Source organism: Ctenopharyngodon idella, chromosome 10 (assembly GCF_019924925.1).
Source record: "Ctenopharyngodon idella isolate HZGC_01 chromosome 10, HZGC01, whole genome shotgun sequence".
Lineage (NCBI taxonomy): Eukaryota > Metazoa > Chordata > Actinopteri > Cypriniformes > Xenocyprididae > Ctenopharyngodon > Ctenopharyngodon idella.
In genome coordinates, this window is record NC_067229.1 from 28,939,162 (window position 1) to 28,955,820 (window position 16,659).

Sequence of the window (16,659 nt, forward strand, 5' to 3'; positions counted from 1 at the left end):
GGGCAAAATATAACATTAACATATAATCTAAAAATATAATTTATGATTTTGAATGTCATATTGTCTACAGATGTTTTGTTTTATTGAACAAAATTATGACATTTTGAAATGATCAGCATTGTATGATCAGAATCTGAGCTTCTGAGGTCACATTCATTTTCATAAGTCATATTTTCGTGTGAATTCTGAGTAATTGTGTAAAATAAATGTTTAATAAGTTGAACGTGCATCTCATTTGCTATCATTAAATGGGGGAATCAAAATTTTGTCCAGGTTAAATTGCACCCCCAAAATCAAAAAAAAAAAAAGAAAAAAGATTTTGGCAATTTTTTTTTTTTTTTTTTTTTTTTTTTTTAGTCATTTAATATTAATTTTATTATATTGTGTCAATAAAATAAACAACAATAATAAAAAATACATCTACAATTGAGACTTTAACATAGTCAAGAAATAATAGGCATTAAAAGATAACGTAAAATAGGAAACCATTTAATACTTGAATAAAATGAATATATATATATATATATAATTTTTTTTTTTTTTTTTTACCAAACATTATAAATATTATATATAATCAACCTATTTGATTACTAATAATAGAAAAAATGTTTATATTTGACAGTACCAATATAATGAGCAAAATGTTGTGCAGCATAAGCTGCTGTAATGACATGAAATATTGTATTTTCTAACAGGCGTTGGTGTTCAGTGTTAAAGTAGAAATCCAGAAAGATCTGGACATGGAGAAGGTCAGTTTAACCACATTATTGAATGTAGCTGCATCTTTACTCTATGAAGCTGCACCATCTTATTTCCACTGTCCCCTGTTTGTGCTGGCAGATGTGTGTGCCCGTCATTCTCCTGGACAAGCTGTCGCTGGCGGAGCTGTATGTGCGTGACCATCCTGACCTGCAGCAGCGGCTGGTCACACTGCTGGACTCCTGGTGTGATCCCAACTTTAACATCCAGGCCCTGCTCAGGTGACAATTCATCAATGTTCAAAGCAAATGTGTCTATATATTGATTACTGAAAGGTTGAAAAATGTTGAGATTATGTTGTAATGCCCTGTCCTATAGTTCATTACGTCTCAATACGGTATTAAGAATTTATAAGGAAAACGTGTTTAATTGCCATGAAAATAATAAAAACAAAACAAAACAAAAAAAGGTCCTTAATTAGGCTTGATTATGCAAAAAAAACATCTTATCATATAAAACCTGGACATTTCATCATGAGATTCACCTGAAATAGCAATATTGAAACATTTATAATAATAATATTTATTGGCTTTTTATTATTATCATTATCATTATTATTATTAATCTAGTCTATTCTCTCATTTTATAATATTAAATAAATGTATCATTTAGCATTCATCCATCTTTTTTACATTGTTCACGTGTCCAATTTTATTTGTGAAAAATTGTGTAAAATTCATACATTTTTAATTGCATAATAATAATAAAGTCTAATCTATCATATTATAATACTCATTTATCCATCATTTCTCATTCATCCATTTTTTTCTACTGTATTTTAGTGTTTTGATGCCTGATTTTTACATCTGCAAAATTGTGTACAATTAAAAATGCATATTATTATTATTATTATTATTATTATTATTATTAACAATAATTAATGATGATGATGATGATGATGATAAGTAAAATAATTCTCTTTTTATAATACTAATTTATCCATCATTATTAATTAATCTTTGAATGTTTAAATGCCTGATTTCACTTAGACAACATTATGTAAAATTTATAAATATTAATATTTTTTTTTTTACATTTATTGCTAATGTTTTAGTAATTATTATTTGTATTATTTGAATAATAATAATAATAATAATAACAATAATAGTTTGTTATATCATATTATAATACTCCTTTTCTCCTGTAAATCTTTTGATGCCTGATTTTTACTTCTGTGAAATTAATTAAAATGGAACAAATAATAATAACGATAAAGTATATCAGACAAAATGTATATATCGGTGTATTTCTAATGCAGAGTTTGCTGAGTGATTTGTGACGTTGTGTGGTTGCAGTCAGTACCCACACCTGGTTCTCTCAAAACATCAGATGGACCAGATTCAGCCCAAGCTGCTCAGTAAGCATGTCTTCAGACTCATGGAGAAATTCTGCATTGACCCAGGTGTGTGAGCGTGTCACTCCACAGCTGTTTGACACTTTCATCATCTCAAGTGTGTACGCTTTATCAATGCATATGTATTTGATGTTCACACTTGTCCTGTGGGGTTTGGTTGCTACAGGTTTGTGCTCTAATTCTGTTTACAAGAGGAAGCTGGACTCACTGAGGTTTCTCATGTACAAAACTTTTGGCGAGGTGAGAAAGTTCCCCATTTTCACTTTTTCTTTTTTTTTTTTTTGCATAACATTGGTCACATAAGGGTGTCAAGTGTCAAGTTCTTAGAAATCTACTTTTTGTATTCATGTTGGTTTCATTTGGTTTTGAAAAACTGTTTTCAAGAAAAGTTTCAGTTCAGTGACTCTAAATATGTCATCTGGTGTAACCATCAAGTAAGAATATACTTTGAATAAATGAATGCATTGAATAAAAGTACATATCTTAATCATTATTTTCATAAATGTTTTTTTATATATATCTTTCAAGCCAAGCAGTATTTGTTTTTACAAATGTAAAGAATTATTCATTGATAAATATCATTTCGCACAACCTGAACTAACCTTTCCTGGTCTTAAATCAAATTATCTTGTAAAACTATATTTTAAGAGACTTGCTGACTTTGACACACAATGATGAGGGTCTACAGAGGTCCTGACTATATCACGTCCTGTTTTATGGTTTTTGTTGTTGCATGCTGGTTGCTCCACATGATGTTGAATTAGCAGACAGGTTTTTCAAGTATCAACAATATTAAAAATAATATTGTTAATGTGATGTTTTATTTCTAATACTTAAATTAACGTTAAATATGAAATATTTTTAAGTATTATTTAATATTAATGTAAATAAATTAAAATGTTTATTATTAATATTTTATATAATTTATTAATAATTAGTAAAGCAGTTTTGTTAACATACAGATTCTTTTTTCTAAGAAATAATAATAAAAGGTTATGCCAAACATTTTAATAAGGTTTCCTTTTGGGGAATTTTTATTGTATTTGTTTTGGGGCTTTTTTTAATTAGTGTTTTATTAAATTTTTTTATGAGGCGTTTTCTTCGTTATGACATGCCAGTTGTATTATCCTGATAAAATACATTTTAATACAGAAATTAAAATTCTCATCTTAAGAGGTATAATTGTATGTGTAATAAGTTGCGTTTTTAATGTATTTTTCAAAAAAAAAAAGTCACATAATCAAATGTAATGTTTTCTAAATTAATCAATCAAATTCTGATTAATAAGATAAAGTCTCACCCTTAATTTACCGCTCAATATTTTGTGCACTCAGAAATGTATCACATTTACAGAGGTTAACTGTGAATACTGCATGTTGTTTTGCAAATACTATACATGATGTATTGCAGTGATGGTGATATAGAAGTGTCTGCTTCATTATATTTTACAGAAAAGTATGTCTGAAGAGAACTGGAGAGACCATGTTCAGGTAATACTTATTCTGGTTTGATTCAGTACTTAAACATTTTAACTGAGCTTTAAATGAGTGTGTGTGTGTGTGTGTGTGTGTGTGTGTGTGTGTTTGTTTGTGATCTCAGGCCATGATTGAAGGTAATCTAGAGCTCCAGGTTCAGTTGGTACAGCTGTTGGTTAAACACTGTAGCCTCCAGGCTGCTGCTCAGTGGGCTGCACATTACAGCTTACCCAGAAACAGGCTTCCCATAGGAGTCTGGGACAAAATTCAGAGCCTTTCCCCAAAGCAGCTGTAAGTATTAAAATACACACACAGATGTAAAAAACTATATTCTTGAAGACCTCATAGAAATGATTTTCATACCAGTAATAATAATATATTCTGTAACCCTCACACAAAGCTTACTGACACAAGTTTTTGACGTTTCACTATTTGACACCAAATGTGATACCATTTTCATTTTAGAGCTGCTTTACAGCTGAAATCAACTGGAATTTTTCTGTTATCACTGTAAAGCTGCTTTGAAACAATCTGTATTGTATAAAGTGCTATATAAATAAAGGTGACTTGAATTGACTATTTTTGAAGATACTCTGGCTTCCAAGTATAGACAAACCTGTACAGACACTTACACACGCACAACCATCACCCTCACAAGTATATTCCTGTCATAGAGAGATGTGTGCTGTAAGCGGCCCACCTGAGTCCTGGACACCCCTTCAGTCTGATCAGCAAAAATACTACCAGCTGCCTCTGGCCAGAGAAAACGTCCACTTTGTAGAGACATTAGATAAAGTTGAGCAGTGCAGAGAAGCTGTTTTAAAGGTAACACTTTTAAGACTTCTTTATATAATACGATTATGATTTGACTAACCTCTATGTACTGATGTATTTGTATTGTAACATCATCTTTAATTATTTCTAAAGAACAAGGAAGATCCTGTTTTCCATTATATGTCTCCTTTAACTGTTTCTCCTGGTTCTTCTGCAGCCTGGTTGTGTGGTGGGAATTGACATGGAATGGAGAGCCGGTTTTGGCACTGTGTCACCTCAACGTGTGGCTCTGATCCAGTTGGCCCTACAGGAACAGGTGTTTCTGCTGGACCTTTGTGCTCATGCCATTAGCCACCACAGCATCACAGTGGACTTCATCAGGACTCTGCTATCAGACAAGAACATCATCAAACTAGGTAGGAGACCTCAAGACAAATTAACAGACTTTTTGAAATTCATTATATTCCCTCTGTATAAAGGATTAGTTCACTTTAAAATGAAAATTACCCCAAGCTTTACTCACTCTCAAGCCATCCTAGGTGTATATGACTTTCTTCTTTCTGATGAACACAATCGGAGTTATATTAATAAATATCGTGACGCATCAAAGGTTTATAATGGCAGTGAACGGGTCCAGCGAGTTTGAAGCTCAAGAAAGTGCATCCATCCATCATAAACATACTAAAGCGTAAAAAAGCGTAACTGACACGACAACTGTTGCGCTTTGTTATTGGAAGTTGAATACGGAAGGCGGTCTGGCTGAAGCTAGATATTTTACTTTCGATATTTTACTTACTGAGGGGGAACTTTATTTAGACCCAGGTCCCTGCGGTCGAAAAACACAGAGTACCACCCCAAAGTCCCTAGTTCCTGGAGAAAGTTCCTGCGGTGGAAATGCGGCTTTTGTAAACCGGGTGGCCTATCAGGAAAGATATGAAAATTCTGCCTTGAGCTTTGGATAGCATTGCTAGCTTGTGTATGTGTTTACTAGGTTATGGGATGTCTGGAGACTTGCGGAGTCTGGTCAGCACATGGCCTGAGCTCAGGGAGGAGCCAATGAAAATGGAAGGAGTTCTGGACCTGCTTCACGTCCATCAGGAGGTACTGCTACAAATGACCCCCAGCTAACTATTGATGATTGGATTGATTAACTGAAAATGCATCATATTTAAGTACATATGTTGCTATTTTGGAGCCTGTGCTTATTCTTCTTACAAATGACCCCTGTCCCCCCAGCTTCAGCGTTGCTGGTTGGGGAACAAAGTATGTCGGTCAGTGGAAGTAAGTGAGGGACCGGCTGAGAAGGGCCTGAGTCTGCTAGTACAGCAGGTATTGGGAAAACCACTGAACAAATCTGAGCAACTCTCCAACTGGGAACGCCGGCCACTCCGGACCAGCCAACTCTGCTATGCTGGTAACAAAAAATTCATGTGGAAGCATGACAGTTTTGAACCTTCTCCCATTCTCTTTCTGTATCTATTTTCAGCCGCTGATGCATACTGCCTGCTGGATGTCTACCTTGTCCTCTCCCGGGATCCGAAGGCATTTGGTTTGCCAGAGGACCTCTGCTCCATTCCCTCCCAACCGGCCAGGAAACGTGAGGAGAAGAAACCCAAAGAGAAGAACAAGCAGTCTAAAAGAAGAGAGGTCAGTTCACTGGTCTGCCAGTCTCTGACTGCAATTTTTATGAGCCTGTAGTACAGAAAATTACTCTGTTGTCATAGTTACTGTCATAAATTTCAAAATATAAATAGCTGATGAGAACATGTGGGGTTTTTATGATGCAGAAATTAAGGAGAACAGCTTGTAAGCAAATTAGCTCAAAAGAAATTAACTAATTTATAGGGAATTTTAAAAGAGTCACTTATTTTACGACCGAGCAACTGAACGTCCAACATTCATTTGCACGGGCCGTAACTATAAGCTCTGTAGCGGATATGAATATCCAACTATCGTGAAAACACTATTTATTAGCAAGGTAACATATAGATCGGCAGTTTAAGACATTAATTCCGTAAACGCATAATACAAGACACTTCTCTTTAAAAATATAACTGAGACTTTATTGATTTATTCTAACACATAAACTAATATCTAACACAAACATGCGCACACACATTCACACAAGTTGCAGAAAGAAAGGCAGTGAGGAAAGAATGAGTTTTAAGAGAGTGAAATGATGATTTCTAGCAATACATGCACTTCATAAGACCTGATCTGAACGAACCATCAATCATTAATTTAACCCTTCTATTGCTTCTTAGGCAGGGTTATTAGACTGAATATCAATGCACCAGTTCAGCTAGAATCTGGAGGTATATACTTGCGTTCGGCGTTTGTGTCTTTAGATGGGGATTCCCTTGTCTGCATCTTTGGCTTGGAGAAGGGTGTTTCCCAGGTTCTTGTGATTTGCTGCGGGTCTTTTCGTGTCCGGATTGATGTCGTGGGAAGCCAATCACGTTCTGGTGTGCTAGCGGAGGAGTGGAATCTCCCTCGTGGCTGAAGTTTGAAGTTTTGAGGCGGGCAAAGACTGTAGAGTCGTTGATTAAACTTTGCGGCAAAACTTAACTTAGAACACGAGACTCTCAATGGAAAAGAAAGAAAACTAAGTGAAAGGAAGGTAAGTAAGTGAGATGAGAGTAGTCGGATGGCTTGAATGAAACCGCTTGTTCTTATTTTCATCTGATCTTGATCTACCTTGATCAGGTCATCTGCTCTTCATCGCCTGCTCGTCATTGTTCGGTCTTTTTGGTCTGTCTGATTTGTGTACTGAATATTTAAACTGAGGTGTTTGTCCAACCTCTTTGAGGAGTTCTGACCAATTAGGTATCATCTTTGTTTCAGAGGTGGCTTTTCTCCTCCCTCATCATAAATTAAATGTTATCTGTGGTCTCTTAAAGGGTTAGTTCACCCAAAATTGAAAATAATGTAATTTATTACTCACCCTCATGTCGTTCTACAGCCGTAAGACCTTCGTTCACAAATTAAGATATTTTTGATGAAATCTGATGGCTCAGTGAGGCCTCTATTGAGATCAAAGCCATTCAAACTATCAACGTCCATAAAGGCACAAAAAATATATTAGAATAAGTTCATGTGAGTTCAGTGGTTCTATCTTAATATTATAAAGCGACAAGAATACTTTTTGTGTGCCAAAAAAAAAACAAAATAAAGATTTTAAAAATTTCAAAACACTGCTTCAGTGCTTTACGAATCAAATCAGTGAATCGGAGCGCCAAAGTCACATGATTTGAGCAGTTTAGCTGTTTGATAGGAGATCCGAATCACTAATTCGAAACAAAAGATTCATAAAGCTCAGAAGCTTCATGAAGCAGTGTTTTGAAATCTGCCCATATAGATATTGTTGAAAAGTTGTTTTTTTGGCACACAAAAAGTATTCTTATCGCTTTATAATATTAAGATAGAACCACTGAAGTCACATGAACTGTTCAAATATGTTTTTAGTACCTTTATGGACCTTGAGAGTTTAAATGACTTTGCTCTCAATAGAGGCCTCACTGAGCCATCAACAATATCTTAATTTGTGTTCGGACGATGAACGAAGGTCTTATGGGTGTAGAACGACATGAAGGTGAGTAATAAATGACATTATTTTCATTTTTGGGTGAACTAACCCTTTAACGTTCCTGCTATTAGCAGAGAGTACGGAGAGTACAGTTTAGACATGATTTCTATAAAAAGAATACAATACATTTTACACAGATTTCATTCAAGGCAAAATTTAAGTTATGAACAGAGATTTACACTCATACCAAACAAGGCACACTTTCAATCAACCATTCAACAGTTATAACAATTACATGAATTGTGAGTGATCTGAGGATAATAGTCACAAGTATAGGTTTTAGACATAATATAGAATTATGCAGTTGAACAATGTTTGATTACAAGTCCGTTTAGAATTGTTTTTGAAAAAATTTCATGCAGTTTATTCATAAAAACAGTCTCTGTGGGGGCAGGTTGTCTGCCTAGGAAGCTTCGTACCTCTGGGCTGGATGTGGATCTGAGGAGGTATAACCTGTCTCTGTCAGTCACATGAGGTCTCACCTCAAGGTGGAAGTCGATATCTCGGAGGTAGGCCTGAATGTTGTGGCCCTCCGTGGAGTTCGTGTTGAACTGGGTGATGTTCTTAGCCAGCTTGTTGAGGTCTTTAAGGGTCATTCCATGTGCAGCTTTGGGGCCTGCTTGGATGAGCTCTCTTCTTTTGTTGGCAGGGAAGAATTCTGTAGTGAAGGCCGGTGACGTTTTGGGATGTGGCCATTCACTTCTCCCGTTGTATGGCAGTTCTTGGATGGGGGACTTTGTTCTGCTCAGCAGTGTCAATGCTGAGGGAGGTCTCTCCCTTCTTGGCTCTGGTTTCTGTTCATAAACATGCTTGAGTTCATTTCTGACCGCGTAGAGCTTGTTGTTGGCATTGTCTCGCTGTTGGGTCAGATGTTCCATTTCGGTATTGTACCTTTCCAGATGGTCTTCCAGAGCATTGATTTTAGAGTTCTTGTCAGCATTGGCTTTTTCTAGCTGATGTTCAGCAGACTGGAGTTGGTTTACCAGGTGCTTCTGGACAGTCTTTAATTCTTGTTTGTCACGTTCAGTGACTGCAAGGGCTTCTTGGAGCTTGTCGACTTGTTTCTTTGTTTCTTGCTCTGCTTCGTTGCATGTGCATCAACTCTCTCAGGAACTCTGTGTTCTGACGTTTGAAGTTGTCCTGGACTTTCACTTCCAGCTTGTCTATGCGGCTCTGGGCACGTGTCAGCTCCTCTTGAAGGTGGGTGATGTGCTTGTCGCTTAGTTTCAGCTGGGCTGACTAGTTCAGCGTGGTTTTGGTTCTGGCTTGAATCATGTGTCAGGAATCTTCTCAGAATTATGATTATTATTAAAAATAATAACAGTTCAATTGTCTTGGGCGTGAGGCAGTCTGTAATGCCTCTCAGCCAGGAGCCACATCTTGGGTAGTGGGGTTTGTCGTTTGCGACATGTTGGCAAGCTGGGGAAAAGAGACTGACACAGATCTGTGTGGGGTATAAGCCAATATGTGGTGGAACAGTGTCATTGCAGTGATTGTACACCAAGAGTAAAGTGTGGTGATGCCTAAGTGTTGGTCTCAGTGTAGACAGGTAGGCTAGTGATGTGAAGACTTCATCACTCAACTGAGTAAGGGAATTTTAATTTAGATTTTTTTTTTTTTTTTTTTTTTTTCAGTAAATATTTTCTATTAATGAAAAGCTATTTCCAAAAAGGTAAACAATATTATTGCTTGTTTGAGAGGAAAATAATACAATAATAATGCTGATACCTCTTTTCTTAGTCTGACAGGATTGAGGATTGACACCACACACCTTCAATTGGACCACTTACCACGGATACTGTGAAGGCGACGGTTGCTCAACATTTGTCTCTGTTAATTAATCTTGGATGAAATGTCAAAATTTAAATTGAGTTTACAAATGCAGGGAGAGTATGGAGGACACAAGAGGGTTTGATTTAAAAATCAAATACCTAATGATTTGTTACTTTGGAAAGATTATGTTTCTCTTTCTTTTAGAATCGATTGATGGCTCTTTCAGGCTTGGTCCCTACAAATGTGAAGAATAAGATGAAAGAAGCAGGATAGAACAGGAAAGATGTGAGAAAAGGGAGGAAAAGGAAGGAGACTGGATCCACAAATGGCTCTGAAGCCTTTGTCTAACTATGAGCATAGAATTGATAGTTGATGGACAACTAAACACACAAAAATAAAAATGTAATAAAAGAGGATTGTCTCTGATTTATTTGAACTCGTAGTGAGACAGCAATGTGTCCTATTGAGGCTCAGGTGTGATGTTCTCAAGCTAGAATACCAAGAGGAAGGGAAAAAGTAAATAAAAAATAATGGATAAAATAAGAAAAAGGAAATTAAATAAAGAGGTAAATGAATAAATGAAATGGAGTGGGTAAGTGTATAACAAAGAAAAAGGAAGATACAACGCAATAAAATAATGTGCAAGCATGTGACTCGTAGATGGTTTTATGACGTGGGGTTTAAGCACTCAGTTCATTTAAGAGTGAGATTAAACTTTAAGTGACAGCTTTGTGCTGTAATAGATGGAGCAATAACAATATTAAATTAATTTACTGCAGACTGAAGATAGGAAGGCAGACTCGGTTCATTCAAGCAGTCACTCAAACAAGCTGCGTTGCATACGTCAGGGGGGGATAGCTTTATGTGAGGGTGGGGGGTTGTATATCATTAGTCACATTGTGAATTTATATATATATATCATTTGCCACTGCATATTTTATGTATAAATTATCATTTTCTTTGGGAAAATGACCCTAAAAATGACCCCATAAAAAAAAAAAAAAAAATAGTTTTTTTATAGGTCAAAAAAAGTGACAAGCCATCTAATATGTCCTGCCCACGCTTTTCTCCAATCTCTTGACGCAATATAATGGATATCTTTAGAACACTTTAGAATAGAGAAACGTCAAATAATGTCATCTTCACCAATGATGTTTGAGTGTGTTCCAATCTTTAGACTCGGCAGAAGGCGAACGAGCCCCACTCTGTGGAGAAGGACTGTATTAAGGATTCAGAGTACCAAGGGCCCACAATCACGCCGCCAGAGCTACGAGTGGTCTGTGATAACATGCTGCAGGGTCTGGGTCGTTTTTTGCGATGTCTGGGGGTGGACGTCAAGATGCTGGAAAACACGGATGACCATAAAGTAGCAGCGGAGGTGAAACAATTAGTCACCTTTTGTCGATATTTGACGTAATTGTATTAGTTACATTTAATTTTTAAACTGGTAGAACATCATGTAATGGTCCTCAGCAGTTTCAGGTCATATTTAGAGATAATAAGTGACTAAAAATCCATGGCATATGTGGTGTCCCTCAGGGCTTGATTCTTGGACCTTTGCTTTTTAACCCATATATGCCCACACAAGGGAAAATAATTTAAAGTAACAGAAATGCCTACCAAAGTTAAGCACCCAGATTTACCTAGGGTTATTATCAATTGACTACATCCTCATAGATTCTCCTATAATTAAATAGACAAAACAGAGGTTGTCATATTTGGCCTTAAGGAACATTTTAAAGGGATAGTTCACCCAAAAATGAAAATTATGTCATTAATTACTCACCCTTATGTCGTTCCACACCCCTAAACCCTTCGTTCATCTTCGGAACACAAATTAAGATATTTTTGATGAAATCTGTGAGCCTTCTGGCCTCCAGTAGACTGCAACACAATTACCACTTTCAAGGCCCAACGCTTCCGTTTTCTACGTCAGAACGCCAACTCAGAGTTGGCTGATGCTGTGCACGTGAGCAGCACAATGCATGCGTGTGATGCTGACGCAAGAGCTGACCAATACTGAGTCGCCGTTCTGAAGCGCTGCACTGTGTTTACTACATCAACAGCGTAGGAGACTGACATGGAAGAGAAGAAATTGTTGAATAAAGCTGTTATTGTTGTTTGTTTTTAGCGCACAAAAAGTATTCTCGTCGCTTCATGACATATAGTCACATGGACTATTTTAACGATTTCTTTGCTACCTTTCTGGGCCTTGAAAATGGTAATTGTGTTGCAGTCTATCAGAGGCCAGAAGGCTCACGGATTTCATCAAAAATATCTTAATTTGTGTTCCGAAGATGAACGGGTTTGGAATGACATGAGGGTGAGTACTTAATGACAGAAATTAAATTTTTGGGTGAACTAACCCTTTAAGGCAAATTCCTCCTGAGGTTTAAATACTTGGTGTCCTCTTTTATATTAATCTCAGTTTTAGTAGTCGTCAAAGCATAACTAAATCACCCTACTATTATCTCGAAAAAGTAGTAATGTATTTGTTAATATATTGTTAAAAAAAAATGTATTTGCTGTTATGTTATGTTATATTCTCTCCTCCAGCTGGCCCGCGCTGAAGGTCGTGTCATCCTCACCGCAGGTCAGCCCTACCAAACAGTAAGTATGTGTTTGAGATATTGATAAACATGCAAGCTCTGTAAGCTTTCTTGCATCCTCCTGCCTACATAGGTAGTCACCTATGATGCCTTAAAATACTGCCTCCATATGAAGCTCACTAGGTTTTAGTACAAAGCCCCACTCTGCTTAACAGAACTCCTGTTTGCTTGAATTTATTTTGTGTGTGATTGCGTGTATCTGTGTGAATAGTTACGGTCACAGGTCGGAGAGGGCCGCTGCCTGATTTTGGACTGCTCAGAAAAGGCACGTGACCAGGCCGTGCACGTTCTCAGACATTTCCATGTCCATCTAACCCCTGCAGACATCTTCAGTCGATGCCAGGTCAGTTGTGCATGCCTATAAACAAGCACGTATGTGTGTCTCTTACATTTGTTATCACTAGGACCGAAACCTCTTCCTCTTTAAAAGGAACACTTTATCAACTTTTATCAACTATTAAAAGGGAAGAAAAAGGAGATTCACAGATGCATCTTAATCATTCTTTATCAATCTCTTGATCGTGGTATATACCACAAAAATGTGCTCTGACACTGCAAACAAACACTAGGAGCCTTTAGAAAAGTTGACAAAACGGAGATTTGTTTTTAAAGATCTTAGAGGAAATAACCAACCAGCGTTTTGCGGTATGAATTATATTTGTCTATATCTGTCTTTTCATTCAGTGGTTAGGTTGAGATACCTAAAGTTCCACTGAAATTGCTCCTTGTCTTGAGAAATTTTTGTCTTATCTGCTGACATAAGTGTTGTGAAACCAGAAGGAAGCTAAGGAGATAGAGGGCTTCTCTGGTGACACTTCTCCTGTGAATCATTGGCTTGAGGTGCTGCTGTGTTTTTCACTAGAATAAGTGCAGGAGGAACTTTCTTAAGGCATTTCCTCTCACATAAGTGATGATCGGAATTCAGACAATGGGTATGGATAAGGAAGAAAGCAATTACCAGAGGTATAGAAGTAACAGGAGGCAAACTGAAGGAAAGACTTAAGACAAAAAAGGTACATAGTTATCATTAGAAATGCACTAAAATGGTTGCTGGAATTGGTTGCTACAGTACTCTTGGTGGTTGCTGGCTTATTGCTTACTAGTTCAACAAGTCAAAAGAGTTTCTATGATAAGCTAAATTCATAAGTGAGATCACTTTGAAACATCACAACACACCTCTTTCTAGAAAACCACATGGCATGTGGTGTCCCTCAGGGCTCAATCATTGGACCTTTGCTGTTTAACCAGTATATGCCCAAACAAGGCCAAATAATGCAAAATAACAGAAGAGTGTACCATAGGTAGGCAGCCAGATCTACCTGTTGCTATTGTTGCTAGGGTGTTCTTGGTGGTTGCTTGCTAATTGCTTGCTAGTTCAAGTCAAAGAATTTCTCTGACAGGATTATAAGTGAGATCGCTAAAAAACATCACAATACAACTCTCCCCAGAAAACCACATGATTTAAGGTATAGATCATGCCCATAGCCAATATTTAATAATTGGGGTTAGAGGTTTGATAGAAATATGATGAGTAGTAAAAAGTGAGGCTTTAATATTATCAAAACATAATATTGGATAATACTAATAAAATGATCAAGGGGTGAATAAATGGCAAGTGGAAGGATGGATAGAAAGGGAGACGATGAGAATAGAGTGAGAACACTGCAAGAGAGGACAGGCAGAAAGATGCAGTGAAAGATAACATGGAGAAAAACAAAGGGAGAGACAGACTAGGGTGTGAGACAAAGGGAGAGATGGAGGCAGATATGTGCCTGACTCATTCCTGCTGTAATACCTGATCTCCAGTAGAGCTGCAACTCCAGCTCCACCGCAGGACTACAGTTGTTTATTACCTGTGATTTTAGTATTCAAGAGTGGCACAGTAAAAAGTGTTAACATTGTAAACCCTGTAATTCAAAAGTGTGGGCTTGGTAAGATTTTTTTTTTAAATGTTTTTAAAAAGTCTGTTATGCTCACCAAGGCTGCATTTATTTGATCAAAATGAAATTTTATAACAATTTACAATTTTAATTTTTTTCAAAACAAATCTAATTGATCACAAACCTTTGAAGGATAGTTTATACACACATAATTAATATAAACTATATCTATAACAATGTATACATGCTTAGAAGTATTTTATGTTTCTTTAAACTATTATTTTTATATGGAAGTATTATAAAACTACCATAGACAAATGACATTGCAAGTCTTGTGAAGCCATAAAATTTTAGTAATTCACAAACAATATTGCCTTTTGTCAAAGCTCTCAAATCTTAATCACATTTGCATATTCAAACTTTGAGCATTTAAATCTTATTGGGCTATGTTTGACATCAGCTGCATAAATGTGATGCAACATTGCGACAAATTTGCGAAAGTGTAAATGAGAATTCAAAGCTTATTTCAATAAATAGCTACTTGAATTTCAATCTCATCCTCACATAAAGCTATCATATTGTTTTAAAAGACTTTATCATTTTATGATACTTTAATGTGCCATTTATTCATTTTTTGAACTTGACATTGTTTGTCCCCATTTATTTCTATTGTAAAGAAAAGAGCAGCATGAAGAAATGGTCATATGGGTTTGGAAAAACATGAGGATGAGTAAATGATGACAGAATTTTAATTCTCAGTGAACTATTCTTTTAATAATACTTAGTAGAGCCTATTATTGTTTATGTCATAACCATTAAGCTGTTGATGCAAAATCCTAAAAACTCAGTGACTGCGCAATTCTGCATGTATCATTTGCCACACACCTCATAACAGTCAAAAGAGTTTCTACCACACCAAGTTCACACCTATAGCCAGTGAGGACAGGAAAACACTGTTGAATTCCAGACGTGGGTCGTCTGAGCTCCATGTGGGTGGTGGTTTCCCCAAATGTGTCAGTTTTGTGGCCACCAACCTTTCCTGATCGGGTGGCCGCCGGCTCCCATCCGGATCTGTGGCATTCCACCATTTGTTGCCTGAGGTTTCATCCACCTCTGCATGTTTGCTGAACAAATTGTTCCAACAAATTGTGCTAGAAAACCGAACAGTGGCATTTTTAAGGTCTGAATGAGATGGAAACATTGGAATGTGATGGCGAGGTTGAAATCAAGACTGTATGATAGTGGAAGGGGGGTTATAAAGAATGCAGTTTTGGAGTTGCACCCCAGGGCTGGTATGTGGAAGCCCACCCATGCTAAGTTAACCCTTTTGTTATCTGATTGTAAAGTCCTTTGATTAACAGTGGCTGGGTGACTTGCCCCCGGCTCTGAGAGACATTCTTAAAGCCCCCTGTGTGGCCCATTGATACTCATTGCCAATCATTAACCTCTCCCCTGCCCGTCCCGCCATAATCCACTCTCTTTCTCTGTCTGTCTCTCTCTCTCTCTCTCTCTCTCTCTCTCTCTCTCTCTCTCTCTCTCTCTCTCTCTCTCTCTGTTTTCTCTCTCTCTCTCTCTCTCTCTCTGTTTTCTCTCTCAATGCTTTATCAGTGCCTCTTCCTGTGAATTCCTCTCTGTCCACACCAGGTTTAAGTCAGGATCAGGGCAAAGCTGAGTTCAAAAGTGTGTCACCACACAGAATAGATTAGAGATCCGTCTAGATCTGTGGAATGTTTCGTGTCAGTACAGTAGCATATTCACTAAAATTACTGTTAACACTTTTAATACAGACTTATAGTACCAGTCAATAGTTTGGATACACTTAAGCAATCTTTATTATGACTATTTTCCAAATTTAGAATAGAGTAATAGTAAAGTCAACAAAGTTATGAAATAACACAAATTGGAATATATAGGAATTATATAGTGGCTAAAAAATAAATGAAATTTATCTTATATTATAGTTTCTTCATAGTTGCCATTCTGTCTAAATTCAGCTTTACTTAAAGGGTTAGTTCACCCAAAAATTCTGTAATTAATTACTCACCCTCATGTTGTTTCACACCCGTAAGACCTTTGTCATCTTCGGAACGCAAATTAAGATATTTAGATGAAATCTGAGAGTTTTTTTATCCTCCATTGAAAGCAACAAAATTACCACATTCAGTGTCCAGAAAAGTAGTAAAAACATTGTTAAAATAGTCAATGTGACTACAGTGGTTCAACCTTAATGTTATGAAGTGACGAGAATACTTTTTGTGCGCAAAAACAAAACAAAAATAACGACTTTATTCAATAATTTTTCCTCTTCCCTGTCAGTCTGTTATGCAGTTGGAGCGGTTCTGTGTTTTTACGTCCGAACAGCGGCTCATTATTGGCTGGCTCCTGCGTCAGCATCACACGCATGCGTTGTGCTGCTCACGTGAACAGGCGTCGGCCAATACTGAGCCGC

At 36.8% G+C, this 16,659-nt stretch overlaps 1 protein-coding gene across 1 annotated transcript in view; it reads left to right on the forward strand.

The window, feature by feature from the left end:
• Positions 1-16,659, forward strand: part of exd3 (exonuclease 3'-5' domain containing 3) — a 52,683-nt gene that overhangs the window by 9,934 nt on the left and 26,090 nt on the right. The window contains exons 5-18 of the mRNA XM_051910607.1: positions 696-749; positions 841-980; positions 2,055-2,161; positions 2,280-2,353; positions 3,565-3,603; positions 3,713-3,879; positions 4,263-4,413; positions 4,580-4,778; positions 5,354-5,463; positions 5,599-5,776; positions 5,849-6,009; positions 10,899-11,099; positions 12,278-12,331; positions 12,542-12,673. Of these exons, the coding sequence (XP_051766567.1) occupies positions 696-749; positions 841-980; positions 2,055-2,161; positions 2,280-2,353; positions 3,565-3,603; positions 3,713-3,879; positions 4,263-4,413; positions 4,580-4,778; positions 5,354-5,463; positions 5,599-5,776; positions 5,849-6,009; positions 10,899-11,099; positions 12,278-12,331; positions 12,542-12,673 (1,767 nt within the window). The remainder of the gene's footprint in view (positions 1-695; positions 750-840; positions 981-2,054; positions 2,162-2,279; positions 2,354-3,564; positions 3,604-3,712; positions 3,880-4,262; positions 4,414-4,579; positions 4,779-5,353; positions 5,464-5,598; positions 5,777-5,848; positions 6,010-10,898; positions 11,100-12,277; positions 12,332-12,541; positions 12,674-16,659) is intronic.